Below are 23,025 nucleotides of genomic sequence, written 5' to 3' on the forward strand. Positions count from 1 at the left end.
CCGAAATGTGCGCTGCTTTTCGGTCTGGTTACTACCGTTTATGTCAGAACCAGTGCCATCATGGCACCGGACACCGGTACCCATCCCTAGTCACGTGTGCTCCGCGACATGTCTGTGTGGCTGCGAGCAGAACATGAGCACAGCATGAGGTGCTCTCAAAGCTGTTTTGACAGAATGAGTCACCTGAGGAGGTGTCCGTGAGTCTGCCCCTCCCTGCTCAGGCGGAGGCTGAGTGTCTGCTGCCTCCTGCTGGCAGGTCGTTGCAGGAGTGAGACTGGAGAGTGGCAGGTTAGGTGTGAGGTCAGACAGATGCTTAGATTACAATAGAAGGCCTTTATTGTCCCTATACAGATGGACAATGATATACAGAGAGGAGAGGAGAGGGCAGTCGATGATCTTTTGTGTTGTCTTGACTACACTTTAGTGCAGCTGCCGTACCATACTGTGATGCAGTAGGTTAGCAGGCTCTCAATGGACGCTCGGTAGAAGGTCAGCAGCAGGTTGGAGTTCAGCTTGTACTTCCTGAGGACCCTCAGGAAGTGCAGCCACTGTTGGGCCTTCTTAATGACCGCTGAGATGTTGTCTGTCCAGGAGATGTCAGCAGAGATGAGGACACCAAGGAACCGGAAGGTGTGGACCCTCTCCACACACTCCCTGTTGATGTAAAGGGGGGCCAAGTCAGTGCTGTGTCTCCTGAAGTCAACAATGAGCTCTTTGGTTTTCTTAGTGTTCAGTGTCAGGTTGTTCTCTGAACACCAGGCCTCCAGCTTCAGGACTTCCTCTCTGTACTCTGCCTCGTCTCCCTTCGAGATGAGTCCGACTACCGTGGTGTCATCAGCAAACTTGATGATGAGATTGTTGTTGTGGGTCGGACTGCAGTCGTAGGTGTAGAGAGAATACAGGAGGGGGCTCAGCACACAGCCCTGTGGGGAGCCGGTGCCCAGTGTGCGAGTGGAGGAGAGATGGGGGCGGAGCCTCACAGTCTGGGGCCGGTTTGTTAGAAAGTCCTTTATCCAGACACATGGTGCTGGCGTCCACGGTGCGCTCAGGTCATCTCAAGCCTGCGTGCTGACAGCTGCTGACAGCTGCTGATGGCTGCTGTGCGGCATTGGTCTGTCAGGGTCGCCTTGAGGCGACTGCTGTTGCGATTTGGTGCTATAAAAACAGAGCTGAAGCCTCTTTCATCAGATGACCATGACCTTTAACCTTTAACCTGACTCACAGGTTAACACACCTGAAGGTGGCGGAGCTGTAAACTGCCCAAACTCCTGCCTTAATAGAGCTGCTCACACTGATCAGAATCAGAATCGTGTTTATTGGCCAAGTATATGTGCAGACACATACAGGGAATTTGGTTCCGGTAGATGGCGGCTCTCAAGCACAGCAATGTAAAACACACACACACACACACACACACACACACACACACACACACACACACACACACGTCTATATATACACATTACACATACGTACACAAAGCTGTGTAAACCAACTATAAATAACGAATCTAAACTTATATACATAAATACAGAAATGAATGAGGTGGAATGAATACTACAGAATGTACATAAGGTGCAGCTGCAGTCTGGCAGTGGGAGCAGTGTGACAGGTCAACTGTTAAGAAGGGAGATGGCGAGGGGAAAGAAACTGTTCCTGTGTCGGGTGGTCCTGGTCTGCAGGCTTCTGTACCGTCTGCCAGAGGGCAGCAGATCAAAAAGTCTGTGTGCAGGGTGTGAGGGGTCTGCGATGATTTTCCCTGCCCGTTTCCTGGTTCTTGAGAGGTACAGATCCTGGATGGAGGGCAGGGGCGTGCCGATGATCCTTTCTGCTGCCCGTACAGTCCGCTGCAGTCTGCTCCTGTCCTGTTTAGTGGCTGCTCCATACCAGACTGTGATGGAGGAGCACAGGACAGACTCAATGACCGCAGTGTAGAACTGGATCAGCAGCTCCTGTGGAAGACTGTACTTCCCCAGTTGTCTCAGGAAGTACATCCTCTGCTGGGTCTTTGTGAGGATGGAGTTGATGTTGGTCTCCCACTTCAGGTCCTGGGAGATGGTTGTACCCAGGAACTTGAAGGTCTTCACAGTCGACACAGGGCTGTCTGATATGGTGAGGGGGAGCAGAGTTGAGGGATGTCTCCTGAAGTCCACTGTCATCTCTACAGTGTTAAGAGTGTTCAGCTCCAGATTGTGCTGACTGCACCAGAGTACCAGCCGCTCAACTTCTTGCCGGTTAGGCAAGATCAGTTAATCAGTGTATTGATTATTGTCACCTGGCTGCTGCTGTGAGGTGGACTCACAGGTCTGTGACCCCGACCGTTTGTCTACCTGTAGACAACTGTAGCTGCCTCCACCAGTGTGTGAATGTGAGAGTGAATGAATAGTGGCATTGTAAAGCGCTTTGGGTGCCTTGAAAAGCGCTATTTAAATCCAATCCATTATTACCTGAGCGACAGACTGCACATTTTCCACAGGTATGTGGAACAGGTGACGTCAGTGGTTCACATCAGTGGAGGAGGGAAAACAAATAAAGTCCAAATAAAAGTGTTACACGCTGGTATCATTTCAGCGTCCAACAAAAACATGAAACCACTTCAAACGAGTGAACAGGAAGTGCAAAACACTCATTCCTGCAGCTCTGTATCTGTAAAGCTTTTATTCTGAAAGCCTCTTCACCGGTCTGTCTGTGATCAGAGGACTCTTACTATGAAAAGTCTCTGAGGTCAATTCCCTTCCTGAACTCTGCTGCAGAAAGATGGCACTGGGAAGCTGGGGCTGGTCGAGTTTAAGGTGCTGTGGACCAAGATCGAGAACTATCTGATGAGTACAGGCCGGGAGAGCGTGATGAAGGCGAGGGTGGTGGAAAGATTAGTACACCGGTTCCTCTGCGCGCTCACCAAACCTGACACGCACACATTCTCACTAATCAGGTGTTATGACACCTAGCAGCAGGCTGCCGCTCTTTCATGGCGATAACGTCTCATTTGTAGCCACAAAAGTTTAACATTATCTCATGCAGAGCTTAAATAATGCATCAGAGCACCACCTAGTGTTGGGTTTTTGCCACAGCTGCCCCAAATTACCAGTATCAATAGTTAATCTACCAGTGTGCACAAACACTTTAATCTAAATTAAATTTTTAACTAAAATAGATAATTACTGCTGTTACCATGGACTCAAATGTACTTTTTTACTTAAAAAATAATAAAGCATATTATTGTCTGTGAAGGTTCTCAGTCATCCAGGTCATCGTAGTCTAAGGAGCTTGGAAAGAAAAGTGTCTGGACTTCCTTAAGTTGCTTTAAGACATTTCAACTATCAGCAGAGAAGCTTCTTCAGTTCTAGGATCAAATGGTGGAGAGTCCCAGATTCAAACCCAGTGGGATGATAATAATAATATGTTTTATTATTATTGTTTTATTATTATTTTTTATTATTATATGTTGTTAAGATAAATTATTAGTTAGTTCATTCCTGAACAGAAGCAAATTTTGGTGGTTTGACGTTGTGATTTATTAATTAGTGACGGCTCAGAGACGTCCACACTGTAAAAAATATTCTTAGTTTGTTAACTTGTTTTTGACAGGCGCTTTAAATCTGTTCAGGACTGTATATGATCATGTTGCCTGGCAACCGCATTAAAATCCCAGGTGAAACCAGAGCGCGTCACTGTCAGATCTCTGGAAGGTGGCGCGACCGCTCGCTGGAGCGACCGCTCGCTGGAGCGACCGCTCGCTGGAGCGACCGCTCGCTGGAGCGACCGCTCGCTGGAGCGACCGCTCGCTGGAGCGACCGGCAGCAGCCCTCTTTGTTCTACAGTCTTTGTGCAGCTGATCGCACAGCTGGTGTTGGAGCTTGTTGGTCTGGTGACTCAGGCGGGCTCTCCATCAGTCCTCGTTTATAAAGTGCTTTAAGAACAGTGGCGCTCAGTGGGGTAATTAGCCTGTAGCGCTTCGCGGCCCGTTTGACTCGAGCTAAACATGTAAAAGAATGTTTGTGGCAGCTGCTCGAAGCTTTATTGATCTGCTGTGATATTGATAGTATCGATTAGTTTGGTCCTAGCGCTCCTTCATCCTCCATCCGCTGCGCTGCCTTTACCCTAAGATACACAACCTCTTTGTGCCCAATTACAAAAGAGGCGGAGTTTGCTGCCATCAAACTCCGCCTCTTTCATGTGATCTCGCTCGTAGCTAGAGTAATGAATCCCAGACGTGTGCCTGATCATGTAATTGCACACCTGCTGCTTCAGTGACGCCGGACAGCGAACCCATCCTGGAGCCAGAGGTCATTCCACCGGGCATAGGCGTGCTGATCTGACGCCGCTGTGATGCGTTTCTGTTGTCAGAGTCTAGCGTGACAGGGACGTGGACAATTCAGGGTCCATGAGGTCGGCGGTGGAAGACGCAGGTGAGCTTCGTCAGGCCTGTTTGCTTGCTTGAGTGCTTACCTGTATGTGCTCACATGTGTGACCTCTGACCTCTGTGTGCTGCAGGTTTCTCCCTGAACAATCCGCTCCATCAGGTCCTGTGGCTTGCTACAGCGAACCTGATCTCACCATCGACTTTGACAACTTCGTGGGCTGCTTGGTGCGTCTGGAGGCCATGTTTGGTGAGTCGTCGCAGCCCTGAGTCACAGATGTTTCCATCTTCATCCTCCTCTTCATCCTGTCCATTTCCTCTCTGCAGAAGCTTTCAGCGCTCTGGAGAAAGACGGGTTGGGAACCATCGAGCTCAACCTGATGGAGGTACCATCTTCATTATTAACCACACAGCCATCCTCACTCAGCGCTGAAGCAGGCTCCACCTACTGGTGACTCTAAGCAATTAAGAGTTGACCTTTTCATGACCCTTGAAGGGTTCCTCACCTGTAAGGAGGCGGAGCTCTGAGTGTAATGAAATGACAAAACGGTGAACAAAGTTTTTTATTAATATTCAAACCCAAAACAAAGACACAGCACCTCTGCAGGACACCTTTAAAGCTGCTGAGACTCTTATTTAGAAAGTCTACATGTTTACTTCCTGTTCACAACAGGAATTTCAGGTGAATGTGAAGCTGCTGGTTTCTCGTTTATAACCAATCTATGGGTTGGACGGGTCGTAGCTTTATTCAGGAAATGAAACTTTATTCTGAAAAACAAAGTTTGGTTTTAAGCTGAGTTGTCACCCCTGGCAGGCTTTTATTTTGAAAGCCCAGACTTGGTGCGGGATCACCTTTGAAAAGATTTAGGTGTGTTTGGTCACATGATTTAACACCTGTGTTTGTGTCTTTGCAGTGGCTCAACGTGTCGCTGCTCTGAGGTCCTCGAAACGCCAGGTGATGAACCTGCTGGGTGCTGGTTTCTGATTGGTTAATCCTCCCTGTGCTGTGATTAGCTGAGTGTTTCATAATGTAACCTTTCACAATAAAGAGAATATCGAGAGCAGGGCTGTCTGTCCTCTTTGAAATCAAACTTCATGTGTTCAAAAAGTTCGCCTCAGCCTATCATCCAATGAGAAGAGGGTCTCTTTATGACATCATCACTGCATTCTCTGGGAGGCGAACTCCTTGGCCCACCTCAGAGCCTTGGTGATGTCATTGCTGTTTCCTGTTCCCTTGGCAACCACCTCTGAGCCACCGGCGCTCCCGTTGAGGTGGTAACACACAGCCACTGCCCAATCAGAAGCGACGAGGGATGGCGAGACCTGCAGAGGAAGGGGCGGTCAATTAGGCGCTTCCTTTTCCTGATCAGACATTGTCCAAACAGCTCTGAGAATGTTCACCGTGTTTTAGTGATAGAAAGCTACCGTCAATAGAGCACTGTTACCACGGTAACTGACTGAGCATTTAACTGTCTCCTGGAAGCAGAAAAGTTTGATCTCAGAATTAACAAACTCAGAGTTTCATTTACACCTTTGTTTAAATAAGAACGGCTTTTTTGATGTCACATCCTGTTAAGCCTCACATTTAAGACAAACATCACAGTGGGCGGAGCCTGGCTGCTTAATGGTAGTTACCTTGGGAACCTGACAGGCACACAAAACCTTGCCAGAATGCCTCTGGTGAGCGAGCAGCATCACATGACTGAGAGGAGCAGTGGAGCTCAGCTGGTTCACCGTCTTCATCAGAACCTGAAACATTAGAACCACATCAGAGCAGAACCTCAGTGATCCGACAGAACCAGGCTCAGGATGTCCCCGCCCCTCCCTGAGCCTGGCTCTGCCGGAGGTTTCTTCCTGTTAAAAGGGAGTTTTTACTTCCCACTGTCGCCAAAGTGCTGCTCATAGGGGGTCATATGATTGTTGGGTTTTTCTGTCTGTATTATTGTAGGGTCGACCTTACAGTATAAAGCGCTGTGAGGCGACTGTTGTTGGTGCTGCATAAATATATTGAATTGAAAGTTCTTCGTTCCCACTGTCACCTAGTGGTAGGATGCTTCTTGAGGCACCTTCTGTGATTTTGTGCTGCATGAATCAAACTGAACAGGGATTAAAAGCATGAATTTAAAGTGTGTGAGGCTTCATTAGGAACGGTCTCTACGTACTGACAGAGAGCTGGTCTCCACCAAGTCCACCAGCAGCTCCGTCCTTCCGTGTTTCTCCTGCAGGGCCTGAGCTTGCACTGCCGCCTGAGAAAAGCATGATGGGAAAAGAGTGTCAAAGCAGCCACACACTCAAACTGTCCCCCATCACACAGTCAGGTGGATCACACGTAAATCACCTGGGTTTAATGACATCATCAGCAGAGCACCAATGGGTGGGGGTGTAATCAGCTCTGATTGATTAGCTCTGCGTGCGTCTCAGGGCGTGCTCACCTCTCTGGTCTCCAGTTTCCTGACGGCGGTGTTGCTCGTCCTCTGCAGAGCGCGGAGTCGACTCTGCAGCTCTCTGCGCTGCCACTGTGGGATGGGGGTGTTATCCACAGCCTGGGAGACACAGCACAGGGTCAAAGTGCACACAGGCTCACACGGGACGCTGGGACGTGTGCTGTTCCTGGGTCAGTCCACAGCCTCATACACAAACTGTTTGGGTGTCTATAGATAATATTTCCTCTGCTGATTATAACTCACCTGTTTAAACTCTATAACGTTTGGATTGTTAGGGGCGTGGCTTCTCTGACTGACAGGTCATCGTACTTACATCTGAGAGGACGCCCACCTCCTTGGAAAAGCACTGGGCAGTGTCCAGGCAGGAGGGGGCGGAGCGTCCAAGTCTGGCTGACAGCGAGTCGACGTCCTGAGATAAAACGTGCCCCGCCTCCCGAGCCTGAGAGCACAGAGTGTTAAAAGAGCTACGTCTCATTTTATTCCACCTAATCATTATGTCATGACTTCACTGACCCGTGCCGCTTCCTGTCCCGTCACGGCAACGATCCGACTGATTCCTTTCACCAGCTGCCTCTCAGAGACGATCACCAGGTCCTCGATGGCGCCGGTCTGCAGCAGGTGACTGAACACAGAGACGGCCGGCAGAGCGCCAGGTGACACGTCTACACCTGCTAGTTAAACTTAACCTCTCAAACAATGACAGGTCACATGACATCTGATTATCCTGACTAATGGCAGCTGTAATATAACTGTAAATAAAAGATGGAATGGCTGCTGTGACGTCATCCCCTGGTTTCTTATTTAAAGCATGTTCACCTCCTTTTAACCTGAGGGGCGTGTGTGTCTGTCTGTGTGTCTGTGCCTGTGTGTGTGTGTGTGTGTGTGTGTGCCAGTGTGTGTGTGTGCCTGTGTGTGTCTGTGTGTGTGTGTGTGTGCCAGTGTCTGTCTGTGCCTGTGTGTGTGTCTGTCTGTCTGTGCCTGTGTGTGTGTCTGTCTGTCTGTGCCTGTGTGTGTCTGTGTGTCTGTGTGTGTCTGTCTGTGTCTGTGTGTCTGTGTCTGTCTGTGTCTGTGTGTGTCTGTGTGTGTGTGTCTGTGTGTGTGTGTGTCTGTCTCTGTCTGTGTGTCTGTGTCTGTCTGTGTCTGTGTGTGTCTGTGTGTGTGTGTCTGTGTCTGTGTGTGTGTGTGTGTGTCTGTGTGTGTCTGTCTCTGTCTGTGTGTCTGTGTCTGTCTGTGTCTGTGTGTGTCTGTGTGTGTGTGTGTCTGTCTCTGTCTGTGTGTCTGTGTCTGTCTGTGTCTGTGTGTGTCTGTGTGTGTGTGTCTGTGTCTGTGTGTGTGTGTGTGTGTCTGTGTGTGTGTGTGTGCCAGTGTCTGTCTGTGCCTGTGTGTGTGTCTGTCTGTCTGTGCCTGTGTGTCTGTCTGTGTGTGTGTGTGTGTGTGTGTGTGTGTGTGTCTGTCTGTGTCTGTCTGTGTGTGTGTGTCTGTCTGTGTGTGTGTGTCTGTGTCTGTCTGTGTGTGTCTGTCTGTGCCTGTGTGTGTGTGTGCCAGTGTCTGTCTGTGCCTGTGTGTCTGTCTGTCTGTCTGTGCCTGTGTGTCTGTCTGTGTCTGTCTGTGTGTGTCTGTGTCTGTCTGTGTGTGTCTGTCTGTGTGTGTCTGTCTGTGTGTGTGTGTCTGTGCCTGTGTGTCTGTCTGTGTCTGTCTGTGCCTGTGTGTGTGTCTGTCTGTCTGTCTGTGTGTGTGTGTGTCTGTCTGTGTGTGTGTGCCAGTGTCTGTCTGTGCCTGTGTGTCTGTCTGTGTGTGTCTGTCTGTGTGTGTCTGTCTGTGTGTGTGTGTCTGTCTGTCTGTGTGTGTCTGTGTGTGTGTGTGTCTGTCTGTGTGTGTGTGTCTGTGTGTCTGTGTGTCTGTCTGTGTGTGTCTGTCTGTGTGTGTCTGTCTGTGTGTGTGTGTCTGTCTGTGTGTGTGTGTCTGTGTGTGTGTGTGTCTGTCTGTGTGTCTGTCTGTGTGTGTCTGTCTGTGTGTCTGTGTGTCTGTCTGTGTGTGTGTGTCTGTGTGTGTGTCTGTGTGTGTCTGTGTGTGTGTCTGTGTCTGTCTGTGTGTGTGTGTGTGTCTGTCTGTGTGTGTGTGTGTGTCTGTCTGTGTGTGTCTGTGTCTGTCTGTGTGTGTCTGTCTGTGTGTGTGTGTCTGTTTGTGTCTGTGTGTGCCTGTGTGTGTGCCTGTCTTCATGAGGACCAACAGTCACACACACCGGTCCTCACAAGTTTGAAGCCTTCTTGAGACTCAAAATGTGGTTTTAGTGTCAGGGTTATGTCAATGAAGGTCCTCAATAAGATAGACACACATACAAGCCCGTTCAGCTGTCTGTGTGTGTGTGTCTGTCTGTGTGTGTCTGTCTGTGTGTGTGTCTGTGTCCAGGTGAGCACAGACTCACGTTCCACAGCAGAGCTCCACAGACGTCTGTCTGTCCGACTGTTTGTCCAGAAGCTCGGTCACCGGCAGCTCCACTGACACGACCCGAACAGGATCAGGATACACCTGCAGAAACAGGTGACGGTGGCAGGTGAGACAGCAGGTGAGACAGCAGGTGACCCAAAATGCGAAGTCTGAGCTCACCTCATCCACTGTCCTCAGGCCGCTGATGCCGCGAGCTCTCTGGAGGGGAAGCTCCTGACTGTGAACGATCTGATTGGCTGAGATGATGTCATTAACGCACCTTTCCACTTGCTGCAGCTGTGACACGCTCAGAGAGCCCTGAGGACAACACACAGACGCATCAGAACCTGCGCGGCCTGCACCATGCCGCCATTGTCGGGCTCACGAATGGCGGCCTGACCTTTACGCTGAAATCGAAGCGAAGGCGATCGGCCGACACGTGCGAGCCTCGCTGCTGCACCGAAGCACCCAGAACCTTCCTCAGGGCGAAGTTCAGGATGTGCGTGGCCGTGTGCTTAACCATGCAGGACAGCCTGTGCACCTGGAACCCCAACAGGAAACAGGAAGTCAGCAGAGGAAACAAGAAACACTCTTACAAGGTGAGATCAAATCATGAAAGGCAGCAACAAAGAAACTGAACACGGCTACACGACACAGCGCCGACGGTAAAGAGTGAGATCAGCACAGGTGGAGGTGACAGAGTCGCCACCAGACCCAAGGCAATTCTGGAGGAGGCGGTGCCTCGAGTCAGCGTCGCAGGGAATCAATCTGTTTCACTCGTCCAGGATTTGAGGTTGATGGAGGAATTTGAGAATTCTCACCGCTTTTGTTCATCGTGGTCACAGAATTGTGGTCTGATTAAACTGAAGGTTAGATGTGATGAGCGGAGAGATGATCCCAGCCCGACTTTGGAGCCATCACCGTTTGTCCAAAGCATCGGGTCCACATGTGAATAAATGTGCGTGTTTAATGTGCTCAAATATGTTTCTCTTCCTCCTAAAGTAAAAGACGTAAAGAGAGATCGACCCACCAAGAGTCGCCGCAGTGATGTGACTGATATCAAACTGTGGACGCTGACACAGAGGTCACAGATGCTTTAAAGCCAACACGTGGCGGCTCAACAAATTTAACGAAGCGAGCCCGAGATTCTCCGTTCAGATGACCGTAGCGTCTCCATCGCTGTTGAGTAGTCGAGGTTTTTTGCTGCCGAACTTTTCGTGCTGCTGGTTTTTGCATTGTTGTTTCACCTTCAGACCGAACTAACTGAGCTTCAGAGCGACAGCGGCCTGAGAGCAATCGAAGCTGCAATCAAGCACTTTGATGCCACAGCTCCGATTTCATGCTGCTCGTGTTCGGTCCGTGTGTGGGAGCGCTGGGCTGTGCACACACCGTTACTCTGGCCCTTAGTGAACTGCCCCTTTAAATGTCAATTGAACCCAGCTGTTTACCTGATCCAGGTGCAGCTGGAGCTGGTCGCCGGTCTTCAGGTTGTCGGCCACGGTGACCCGATGGACCACGTAGCCCCCCGCCCAGACCACCGCCTCCACAGGAAAGAGCACGTCCTGAGAGACAGGAAAGAGGTGGAGTCATAGGGACACAAAAATGTTTCTCACGATGCACTGAGGGAGGCGCCTGCTGACCTGCAGCTCATACAGGGTGAAGTAGCCCTGGTCATGTGACTGGCCCCCCTGCTCGGCGTAGAAGCAGGTACGGTCCAGTATGACGCTGCAGCGCTGACCCTCGGAGACCTCCGACACCAAAGCCTGCCCGTCGTAGAGTGCGAGAACTGTCGCACGGCACGGTGGGAACACTGGGAGGAAGTATGTGGACATCATTAGCTGACCACCGAGGCTCAGGTGTGTTACCTGTGCAGGTGGAACATACCGTATCGACCCTCGGCCAGGCGGTAGTCATATTTGAGACTGTCGTCGGTGTGAGGAACGCCAAGACGCTGCAGCTCCGTCAGACTGAGGACGTCCAGTGTCACCTGGGCACGGTCACCTGCCTGCAGCTCTAAAGCCACCTGAGACACACAGACAGGTGTGTGGATCTCATTCCAGTAGGCAATGAAAACCTTTGTCTTTTCAGAATAAAAGCAGCCTTCTCTGTCCTTCACAGTAAAAGCCCTCACTGTTTCCAGATTAAGACGAGTGAATTAAGCCCCACCTTCTGGTTCTCGGCAATCAGGCGGTCCAGCTCCTGGCGGTCTACATGGACCCCCCTTTCCTCCAGGATCAGGTCCACCAGGTCCAGAGGGAAGCCCAGGTCCCGGTGGAGAGACCAAGCCACTGAGGCTGCCGGAAGAAAGGAAATAATTAACCAGGTATGAACACCTGAGCCCAACAGGTGGGCTCGGCTCAGGCCATCGTCAACCTCAGACTGTTAATTAAAGGCTTCATTAACATCCTGATTAACTCAGGTGTGTTCACGAGGTGTGTTCACGTGTCAGAGTCTGGACCTGGACTGACCGGGGAAGACTCCATGTTTGTAGTCCTTCCTGCTAAGCGTGCGCTCGATCAGCCTGCTGCCCTGCTGCAGAGACGACAGGAAGTGAGCCTCGTTCTCGTTGATGATGTCCACAATCTGGAAGACAAACACCATCTGATGACAATTTCCTGCTATATCACGTGACCCAACTTTCATGATCTGACTCTGAAAGTCAGGAGCGATGAGGTCAGAGGTCATAATACAAACTCACCCGGTCTGTCTCCTGGTGCAGCTCTGGATAAATGTTACCCTGGCAACAGAAACCAGGTAATCGATAAAACAGCCTTCAATTTACTGTAAAATGCAAAATAATGTCAGTTCAGAGGCATTATGGGATGGTGTTTTACCAGCAGGTCGGCGACGGTGGGAACTAGGCTGGCGAGCGTTCCCTGGGGAGCACGAAGGACCTCGACACAGAACCGAACCGCCCGCCGTAAAATCCTCCTCAGCACCAACCTGACACCCACACACAGGTAAACATAAGATGCCTGCTTCTGGCGTCACGCTGACAGCTGATTGGTAGGTGACTCACTCGGCTCCTGACATGCCCGGGTAAACTCCGTCAGCGATGCACACCGATAATGTCCGGACGTGGTCAGCTACGACTCTGTAGGCCAGATCCACCTGACCAACATCCACCGCCCCCATCCTGCCCCTATACGGCTCCACCCCCGACCTCTGAGGACATGGTACACGTGTCACCATGACAACCTGTGCAGGACACCTGTGTGTGCTCTTGTGTGTGCCGGCATACCTGGTGGATGGCGTGCAGCAGCGGTGTGAACAGATCTGTGTCATAGTTGGAGGTTTTGCCCTGCAGGACGCTCACCAGTCTCTCCAGACCCATCCCAGTATCCACGCTGACCTGGGGCAGCAGCCGCAGACTGTGGTCCACCTCCCTGAGACGGGATGGGACCAAGATTCAAGACAAAGGAAGTGCTCTACGCATGGACTAAAGTAACTACGCATGGACTAAAGTAACTACGCATGGACCCTAAAGTAACTACGCATGGACTAAAGTAACTACGCATGGACTAAAGTAACTACGCATGGACCCTAAAGTAACTACGCATGGACTAAAGTAACTACGCATGGACTAAAGTAACTACGCATGGACCCTAAAGTAACTACGCATGGACTAAAGTAACTACACATGGACTCTAAAGTAACTACGCATGGACTCTAAAGTAACTACGCATGGACTAAAGTAACTACACATGGACTCTAAAGTAACTACGCATGGACTCTAAAGTAACTACACATGGACTAAAGTAACTACACATGGACTAAAGTAACTACACATGGACTCTAAAGTAACTACGCATGGACTCTAAAGTAACTACGCATGGACTCTAAAGTAACTACGCATGGACTAAAGTAACTACACATGGACTCTAAAGTAACTACGCATGGACTCTAAAGTAACTACGCATGGACTAAAGTAACTACACATGGACTCTAAAGTAACTACGCATGGACTCTAAAGTAACTACACATGGACTCTAAAGTAACTACACATGGACTCTAAAGTAACTACGCATGGACTAAAGTAACTACACATGGACTCTAAAGTAACTACGCATGGACTCTAAAGTAACTACACATGGACTCTAAAGTAACTACACATGGACTAAAGTAACTACGCATGGACTCTAAAGTAACTACACATGGACTCTAAAGTAACTACGCATGGACTCTAAAGTAACTACGCATGGACTCTAAAGTAACTACGCATGGACTCTAAAGTAACTACGCATGGACTAAAGTAACTACGCATGGACTCTAAAGTAACTACGCATGGACTAAAGTAACTACGCATGGACTCTAAAGTAACTACACATGGACTCTAAAGTAACTACGCATGGACTAAAGTAACTACGCATGGACTAAAGTAACTACGCATGGACTCTAAAGTAACTACACATGGACTCTAAAGTAACTACGCATGGACTAAAGTAACTACGCATGGACTAAAGTAACTACACATGGACTAAAGCAGACCTTCCCAAAGTGTGGGGCCCGCCCAGTGCTTTAAAGTTTGCCATACACACACAGTACGGTAATATTACGTTGAAGCACAGTACGTGGGAGGGGGAGATACAGGAGAGGTGGAGGAAGATCTCAGCCTGGTTTTCTCTGTGGTGGGGTTGGGTGGACTGTCTCAGGCTCTGTGGGGCCGGGGGGCGCTGCTGCACTGGGCCCCGGTCTGGATGGGCCTGGGCCCCCTTTCCCTGGCGGGTCGCGGAGTATGGGGGTGCCTACTGGGGTCAGCGGGGGAGCTGGCCCCAGGGAGGGGTCACTTGCCCCTCCCTTCCTTCCCTGCCCATCTCCAGCTGCCTCCCTCTTCCCGCTCCACCACAACCACCCACACATGCAGGGCCTTGGAGTAGGGGTATGTCACCAGGGTGCAGAGGAGGCTACCCCCCCCCCCCCCCCCTCTGTCCCCTTCTGGCTGCCTCTGCCTCAATTTTATCCCACAACTTAGACATTCACATTACTCACACTCTCATTACACATACATATAGGATCTTGGGGGTGGGCACGATACACGGAGTCCAAAGTACCATCAGGGTGTACACCCCACCCCTGGCATCGTTGCCCACCTCTCAATTTTAAATACACATAGACATTGAGGGCTAGCAGGAGGGACTATGCGCTTACCTGCTGCTCTCTGGCAGGTAGCTCTATGCCCTCCTGGGTTTTAAATGCACCTTAGAACACACATGCATCAACACTACAATGAGCGGGTGGAGGGAGGTTTGGAGTCTTCTCTCACCCCCGTTCTCTGCGGCCTGCTGGAGCAGGGGGGGCTAGGAGGAGGAGTTGGCCGTCCGACTGCGGTCTGGAGTGTGGGGCCTCCCTGCTGCTGCGGAGTCAGGGCGGTCTGCCTCCCCCCACTGCAGGGAAAAGGGTAACACCACCTGGGTCTGGGTGCAGTTCCCCCCCCCCCCAGGGGCAAGGGTACCTAGACCCGGTTCGTAGAGTACGCTTGGGGAGTGTGATCGTGTGTACAACGTCTCTTTATGTCTGTCTCCACGTTGGTTGAGTGTGGAGTAAGTGCATATGAGAGCATGAGGGTGGGAATGGATGTTTGTGTGTGCCTGTATGTCTGTGTCTATATGTCAGGTTGGGTGTCAGGCGCCACCTCTCTGGGGACATCTCAGGCCCTCCAAGGTTTGGAGGCCTATCTCCACCCACCACCACTTCCCCTGCCAGTGGCGGACTCCCTCAGGTGTCGGTGCGTTGGTGGTTCTTTGTGTCCGGGGGTGGGTGTCCAGGTACACACCGGCTCACTCCTTGGCGGCCGCTTATCGGGGCCTGGAGCCTGGGGCTCGCTCGGGCCACTTCGGAGGTGGGGTGCCCTCGGCCTCTCGGCCTGGGGCTCGGTCACTCAGGCACAGCTGGCTGCCGGCGTCACTGCAACCCCCCCTGGCTTCTGCTCCGCGGCTGCTGAGTGAGCCCTCATCTGGGACTCTCCTCAGCTCTTTCTGGGACAGTGGCGCGGCTGCCCCTCTGTGGGTCTTCCTTGGTCTCTTGTGTTCTGGGGGCCTCTGGATGTCTGAAGTTTTGATCTCCTCCATACCTGCTTCATGCCCTGGAGGACGGGGCTGTGGCCCCCCCACACTCCCTAGCAGATCGTTACATGGAGAAACCTTTGGAATGCAAGCATGCTGATCCACACAGGTATGCACACAGGTGTACACACGGGTATTCACAGACGCGGACTACAGCTTTCTTGGCTGCTGCCTCAAAGCACATTGTACGCTGTCTATCTTGCGTGCTGCACAATATCGTTTATTATTTAGTATCTACTGATATCTACTGCTAGCTAGTTTATTGTGATGGTGCTTTTTTTTATTATGTTGCTCTTTGTTGTTTGCTTTCTCTTCTGTTTTTTTTCTCCATACAGGTGGCCCAGGTGTTTTTTTTCTTTTTTTTGTTTTTTCTTTCTTCCCCCCCTTCTCACCGTCTCTTCTCCCCTTTGGTTTTCTTTCTCTCCCTCTCTTTCATTCTCTCTCCCTGTCCTATCCCCCAGTCATGTCTGTCCTGTTTGTAGCAACTGAAAATAAAATAAATTCATAAATATAATAAAGGTAAATCAAATGGACCAATATGGCAAGACCATGATGATCCACTTGGTAAAATAAATCCGCTTGGCATCTTTCTTGGCCTTAAGACAACAGTTCTGATGCTAAAGATCCAAACAGGACACAAAAAAGAGAGAGAGAGAAAAAAAAGGAAGCACAGTACGTATCACTCCGCGAGGCTCCTCGGTAGCCGTAATGCTCCGACAATCCATCAAGCCTCTGTAGCTTAGCAAAGTTGTACTAAAACATTTTTTGACAGATTGCTGAGCGCCGTGCAGCACATAAAATCGGTTCGCGGCCATCAAGCACAACCAGAATTCATACATAAGGCGCGCTGTCAACTTTTGAGAAAATGAAAGGATTTCAGGCCATGCATGGCGTTAGCGTGGTTAGCTCGTTAGCGTGGTTAGCTTGTTAGCACGTTGACGCCGTCCAGCCCCACGCACGGGGCGATGTGCAGTAACTCGTTAACGGAGATTTGCCGTGTCCAGCTTGTCGCTGCCTGCAGGCGAAGCGATGGGGGAGGAGGGGGAGCTGTGTTCAGTGAAGGAGAGGCGAGGCCGAGTAACGTTGCGTAGAGACAAAAGTGGACGAAAGAGAGGCAAACCTATGGCTCCACAACTATAATTATAACGTAACATAGACTATATTGATATAAACGATATTGTCACATTTTATATCTCGTATAAAAATATATCGATATTTTTAAAGAACCTCGATATATCGCCCAGCCCCAACTACACATCACCTTGTTTTACTTACACATATTACACAGGTAATGTTCCATTCAAACAAAATCGCGGGTCTTCCTCTGCATCACATAGGTATCACTTTCTAGTTTTAACATATTGTAACGATGGTTAAATGTTATTTTACAGTGACAGGTTGGTTATCTCTGCACGCTGTTGTTGTTTCTTTAAGATACATACTTGGTTGTGCTGCAGGAAAAAGGGAGTTAATGTGTGCAGGAAAGGGAGGGGGTCTTCGTTGTTGTGTGACTGTACGCGGCTGAAGTGAGGTGTTATATGAGGGCACTCTCCCCTGAGTTAACGGCCCGTTTGCCTGTGTTACGGAATAAACGGACAAACTGAGATCAAAACGTCTGGTTCTTGAGAACGTTAAAGTGTAACGATCCCATCTTTCCCAAAGTCTCTCTCCTTTCTCCCTCTGCAGCTGCAGTGAGAAGGTAATCTATTCCATATGATGGATTACGTTAATAATGTCTATGACCAGCTTCCGTGTGGGGGGGCTTGTCTGCAACCAACATTTAGTAATCGCCTTTTTGCATGCAACCATAATTATTTTCAGGAGTTTTCCCAAGGTACATGGTACTAAAGGAGAAGTCCAGTGTTACTTCAAGCACATCCACCAGTATTTATCTCTTCCCAAAAGGTCTTCAGTTTAGGGCATGACCAGAAGACATGGAAGCAACCTGCAGCGACCTCCCCGCACTCCCTCGAAGCGCCTGAACCACTTATTTTGGATTTCTGCTTTGGTGTGATGAAGAATCTACTTAAATTCTGCCATCCAAAATCTCGCCATGTTAAAGAATTTATGCCTCGAGGTGCTTTATATAATCAATGACTGACATATGTTGTTGAGCTCTTTTTCATAGATATGAAACTTCTGTACACTTTGCCTATAGTACCTCTTATAAGGTTCTCACCATAAGCATCCACAAATATTTGGATCACCCCACTAGCATCTGCGTCAAGCATTCTAATTTCCTTCCGGAAGAAGCTCTGAACCTGTAGGTAACGATAAAAATCTTCCCTGCCGATCTCGTAAATCTGACACGTCCTCAAAATTGATCAGCTCCCCATGCTTCACTATCTTACAGATCGCAGTGATTCCATGCCTGGACCACTCCCTGAATTTATGTTCTAACAATGCTGGAAGGAAGCGTGGGAGATACGCTGGCCATCCCAGCAACCCTATTTCCCTATTAACTCATTCACTGCCATTGACGTCTATAGCCGTCAATGGCAGTGAATGAGTCAATGGGTTTAACTCATTCACTGCCAATGGCTGGCAGTGAATGAGTTAACACAAAGAATTGTAATCACATCTGCACATTTTTTCAGGGAAAAACTTACACATAAATTTTGCATCTGATATGCCTGTCGCAAACTCTCAAGAGACCCCAGAACAGACTGTATTGGGAAATCCATCAAAGAAAGCTCAATGTGCTTCCATTTTGCCTCAAACTTAGAGTTACACCAGCACAGAGGTCTGATCTGGGCTGCCAGATAGTAATCCTCAAAGCACGGTAGAGCCATGCCCCCCCGCTCACCAGGCAGCTGCATTGTTGCATATCTCACTCTCGGCCTTTTATTTCCCCATATGAATCTTGAGCAATGCATATCCCACTCCCTAAATTGTTTTGCTGGAACCTCCAGTGGAAGTGCTGCAAACAAATATAGCAGCTTTGGGAGGATATTTATCTTTATCGCTCTAACTCTGCTGCCCAGATCGAGGTGGAGCAGACCCCACCTCTCCAGATCTTCATACATCTTCTTGTTCGCCCGATTATAATTAACTTCATATAACAATGCAAGGTCTTTTGTCAGCAGGATCCCCAAATACTCCATTTGAGATTGATGCCATCCGAATCTATATCTTGCTACCAATTGTCTTGAGGGGTTAAAAAAAGAACGTCAAGATGTGAGTTTTTTGAATGTTTAGTCTATAACCAGACAGTCTGCCATATTCTTCCAGTATTTCCATAGCAGAGGAATTCCCTCTTCCAGGTTTCCTAGTGTTACCAGCACGCCATCCCCGTTGTAACCCCCTCGAGTGTCTTCCCTGATGCATTGAGCCAACGGCTCAATGAAAAGGTTAAAGAGCAGCGGGCTCAACGGGCAGCCCTGCCTGCAGCCACGTTGTAGTGTTATCCGATTTGAAAGGCTTCCATTAACTTTGATCCTCGCTGTTGGAGACATATAAATCATTCTTATACACTGAATAAACCCGTCACATAGCCCAAATCTCTTCAACACATGAAACAGAAACTCCCACCTGACCGTATCGTATGCCTTTTCCGCATCAAGCCCAATGAGAACTGTTCCAGTTTTCCCTTTAAGTATCTGGCCAATAATATGAATGGCCCTTCTGATATTATCGTGTGTTTGTCTGTTACCAATGACGCCTGTTTGATCCTCCAGCATGGGCATCAATGTACTCAACCTCCTAGCCAAAATCGCGGCAAATAGTTTATAGTCTATATTTAACACGCTAATAGGTCTATAACCTCTGGGGTCAGTTTTATCCTTCCCTGCTTTTGGTATGACAGAGATATACACCTCCCACCACGATGGTGGGAGCGCCCCCCCACTCAGAGTGTAATTAAAAGAGGCCTTTAGTAGTGGGATTAAGGGTTCCCTCATCTGCCTATACCACTCTGGTGGGAATCCATCACATCCTGGGCTTTAAAAGTCTTGAGTTTTGAGATCCCAATGTTGAGCTCTTCTGCTGATATTTCTCTGACGAGTTTTTCATTCTGCTGCTTACCTATAAATGGCAGATCTAAGCTGGATAAGAAATTCTGAATCTTATGGTAAATGGCCTGTATTTATATAGCCCAAAGCGCTTTACACATCCAGTCACACACAAATTCACACACTGGTGATGGCAGCTACATTGTAGCGCATTGACAGAGGCGAGGCTGCCGGACACTGGCGCCACCGGGCCCTCTGACCACTGGGCTGAGTCTCCATGATAATAGCCTAGCAGCTTTGGGTCCTGCCTCATACCACCGTTGTCTATTATATTTTAATTTTCTTTCAATTTCTTCACTTAAAATTTTGTGGATCTCCTGTTTAACCGGCCTCATCTGCTCCAACACACGGGGGCACCTTGTAACGGTGTGCAGTTGCTCCAATTTTTGCTCTCACCTTCTTTAGGACTGCACATTTTGCAATAATTTTACCCCTAAGGCATGCTTTAGCTGCTGGTCATGATGTCGGTTTGGATATGTGGTGAGAGGGAAACATGAAGGTGATACAAATCATACATATATACCAACAACACAGTGTACATCACCGTCACAACAGCGTTTGTTTTAGTTCAAAGGCTTTATGGTTTTTCCTGTAACACCTGGTGGTGTAGTCGGTGATTTTTTGTCAGTTCAGCCTTTTATATTATGTTTAACCCGAGTGACCACCCGGTCAGCTGGTGGGTAACAGGCATCTCCAAAAACGTTAGAGCACTTATGCAAATATGTGATGTCTTGATGAGTCGAGCAGATATTTGAAGTTTACACAGAAACATTCTCACATGAAAATATCTTAAAAGTTTATTTTGTGACCCAGAAAGAGTAACATTTCAAACTCCGCCCCTCTGTGTCCCTCCGCCACTGCTTCCTTTGAGTTTTGGACCAAATGCATTCTGGGATATTGCATTTCGTCATTTCGAGCTGATTGGAGACCAAAACAGCCAATCAGATTTTTTTGCATCCAAGTCTGTGATTGGCTGGTTTTGTGGCACAGATATAACGGTGTAGAGAAAGAGTCGAGCGCACACGGGCAGAAATGTTGAGAGCGCGAGCGACACAATGCGAGCGAGCGCAAATGCAAAAACTGAGTGAGAGGGGCTGGTGTTGTGTGTGTGTGTGTGTGTGTGTGTGTGTGTGTGTGTGTGGATAATAGCAAACACTGAAATACAGTTTTTGCATGCAGCAATGAATTTTGTTCACTCAAATTCAGCTTTTCTTCGCTCAAAATAAATTTCTCCTCAAAATGAAACACTTGCACCTGCAAACTTTTTTTACGTGCGCTCAGAATAGTGGCACAAAAATGACGCCATATTTCTGGGGCTAGCTTTAAACCCAATCCTCATAGTAATCCCGAATGATCAGATAAATCTCTGTCCTATTAAACAATCCTTCACTCTGTGGAGATCTTTACTAAAAGTAAAACGATAATCAATCCTCGAGTACATATCACGTCTCGCTGAATAAAATGTAATGCGTTCATTTTTGTGTAAATATCTCCAAATATCTATAAGCCCCAACTCAGCATTGTTTATACTTGTTTCTCTAATTTAGTTCCCCTCCGGTCTCGGCTAGTTGTATCCCATTTTGGATGGAGAATTGAAATCTCCTGCACATATACATGTTCCAACACTTTCTGCGGCAATAAGCCTGAATATCTCCTTAAAGAACCCTGTACTACTACCAGGGGGTGCATATATATTACACAGCGTGACGTCTTGCTGTTCCATTTTCCCTTTCACCAACACAAATCTTCCCTCTTTATGTTCTCCAGTAAACTCAAAAGCTTGTTTGGTATCAGAATGGCCACTCCTCTTTTTTTCCCAGTTCTATGTGAGGCATAATAAATATTTTTGATCCCCGTTCTCTTCCACTCCTCATGTTCTTCGTTTGATATTTGATATTTTGATTTTTAAACTTTGAAACTATCTTATGACTAAGGTAGTCTCATGTGGACTAAAGTGGTCTCAGGCAGATTAAAAGGTCTAGGTGAGTCATGTACAGTACCTGTTGTACTGCATGAAGACCAGGTTCCAGATCTCCACCACCTCTGGGCTGTCAGCGTTGACGAGCGCCGCCGCCTCTCGCCCACCGACGTGGTCGTAGTGGATCTCGGTGCAGGGACCACAGGGCCCCGTGTCCCCCATCTCCCAAAAGTTGTCCTTGAGTCCGAATGGCAGCAGACGGTGGGTGGGGACCCTGAAGGGACAGCAAGGGTCAGCTGACCTGTAGCAGTGCGGCCCCAGCTGCAGACAGATGTGCACCTACCCGATCTCCAGCCAGATGTTCCGTGTATCCTCATCCGCTGGCAACCCTGCTGCTGCATCACCGCCAAAATAAGAGACATACAGCCTGTCAGCAGGTATCCCGTAATGCTCTGTGAGGAGGCTCCATGCCATCTGACACGCTTCCTCCTGAGTGCACACAGAGCAGGGTGAGCCTCTTTTAAACAGGAAGTAAACTCCCACCTTAAAGAAAACAGGAAGGGGACCCACCTTGAAATAGTCTCCAAACGACCAGTTTCCCAGCATCTCAAAGAAGGTGTGGTGGTAGCCGTCCCGGCCCACGTCATCCAGGTCGTTGTGTTTGCCGCCGGCTCGGACGCATTTTTGGCTGTTGACCACGCGGCGGTACGACGCCATATTGCTACGAGGGTCCGCTGTGCCCAGGAAGATGGGCTTGAACTGTGAGCGCCACACAAAGATGGAGAGAAGGCTCTGATTGGTTAAATCACAAGGTTTTTTTTAAAAAAAAGTGCTTCTCACACGCGCGCACACACAATAAAACATACACACAGAAGGACATATACGCAGACCACTTCCTCCCCCGCCATCTGTGTTTACCTGCACAGGTGTGACAACTGTTGTTAATCTGGACTAAAATATTCAATAAAACGAAACATCAATAAAGTCTAATCGATCCGCAGTCAGCCTCTGACAGGCTCTTATTTTGAAATCTCCCGGTACCCCCGGACCGGGTCGGGTCTGTACTGACCTGGTTCATGCCGGCGTTGACGAACAGCAGGCTCGGGTCTCCTCTGGGCCGGACCGGGGAGGACGGGACCGGCAGGTGTCCGTGTTTGTCCCGGAAAAACTCCACGAAGGCGCTCCGGACCCGGGCGGCGGGCAGCGGCGGCGGTGAGCCGCTGAAGGAGCGCTCTGAGGCGGCGGAGAGGAAGCCCGGCGTCCCGCTGAGCGGCCGGAGCCTCCGCAGGAGCAGCATCATCATCCAGATCACAGCGAGCCGAGCCGAACCGGTACCGCAAGGACTGCAAGCTGCTAAGACACGCATGCGCACAGCCAGCCGTTTCTTCTTCTCGTGAGGGTGTAAAACCGTCAGAGCTGCGCCGCCACCTGCTGGTGTCACGGTGGAACCGCAGCGTGACGTCATACACAGCTGAGCGCAGGTTCTCCTGCAGAACATCAGCTGATCACGGAACCAGAGAGAAAGGTGACGTCACGGGTCCCCGTCGGAGAGTAACTAAGAACTTGTACTGCAGATTGAGAGTAGAGCTGTCTTTAAAGTCACGCAGCAGCGCGTTTCTGCTGTTTCATTGTTTACGCCTCTTGTCCTCGGCCTGGAAGCTGCTGTCCCCGCGTGAATCTCAGTGACACGTCGCTCCGTGTTATAAACACAAGTAAAACATCAGCAACCAGTCACATAATAACACAAACATGACGTTAAACAAAAAGCAGCGCTGGTATTTCCGAGCCCGGGCCGGTCCGCGAA

General features: G+C 49.3%; 1 protein-coding gene and 1 pseudogene across 2 annotated transcripts; one reads left to right on the top strand and one right to left on the bottom strand.

Annotated features, from left to right (window-relative positions):
• The window catches only part of LOC113023348 (calpain-2 catalytic subunit-like), a 33,510-nt pseudogene extending 28,670 nt beyond the window's left edge, over positions 1-4,840 (top strand).
• A 70-nt stretch (positions 4,841-4,910) lies between these two features.
• Positions 4,911-22,736, bottom strand: aars2 (alanyl-tRNA synthetase 2, mitochondrial (putative)). Of its 2 annotated transcripts, XM_026169537.1 has the most exons (22): positions 22,291-22,736; positions 21,792-21,980; positions 21,565-21,710; positions 21,304-21,495; positions 12,473-12,617; positions 12,251-12,396; positions 12,066-12,174; positions 11,930-11,968; positions 11,700-11,814; positions 11,398-11,525; positions 11,116-11,254; positions 10,872-11,041; positions 10,680-10,793; positions 9,632-9,772; positions 9,412-9,549; positions 9,230-9,333; positions 7,318-7,426; positions 7,118-7,243; positions 6,793-6,903; positions 6,523-6,606; positions 5,996-6,109; positions 4,911-5,683 (listed from the first exon to the last, which is right to left on the bottom strand). In XM_026169537.1, the coding sequence occupies exons 1-22, from the start codon at positions 22,717-22,719 to the stop codon at positions 5,519-5,521; spliced, it is 3,153 nt and encodes a 1,050-aa protein (XP_026025322.1). In that variant the 5' UTR covers positions 22,720-22,736; the 3' UTR covers positions 4,911-5,518. The 2 variants fall into 2 exon arrangements, 1 of the variants encoding a protein (XP_026025322.1); XR_003272582.1 differs by lacking the exons at positions 4,911-5,683; positions 5,996-6,109 and having other exon boundaries at positions 6,541-6,606; positions 6,699-6,903.
• Positions 22,737-23,025: the final 289 nt, after the last annotated feature.

The sequence above is a fragment of the Astatotilapia calliptera genome, chromosome 6 (assembly GCF_900246225.1).
Source record: "Astatotilapia calliptera chromosome 6, fAstCal1.2, whole genome shotgun sequence".
NCBI lineage: Eukaryota > Metazoa > Chordata > Actinopteri > Cichliformes > Cichlidae > Astatotilapia > Astatotilapia calliptera.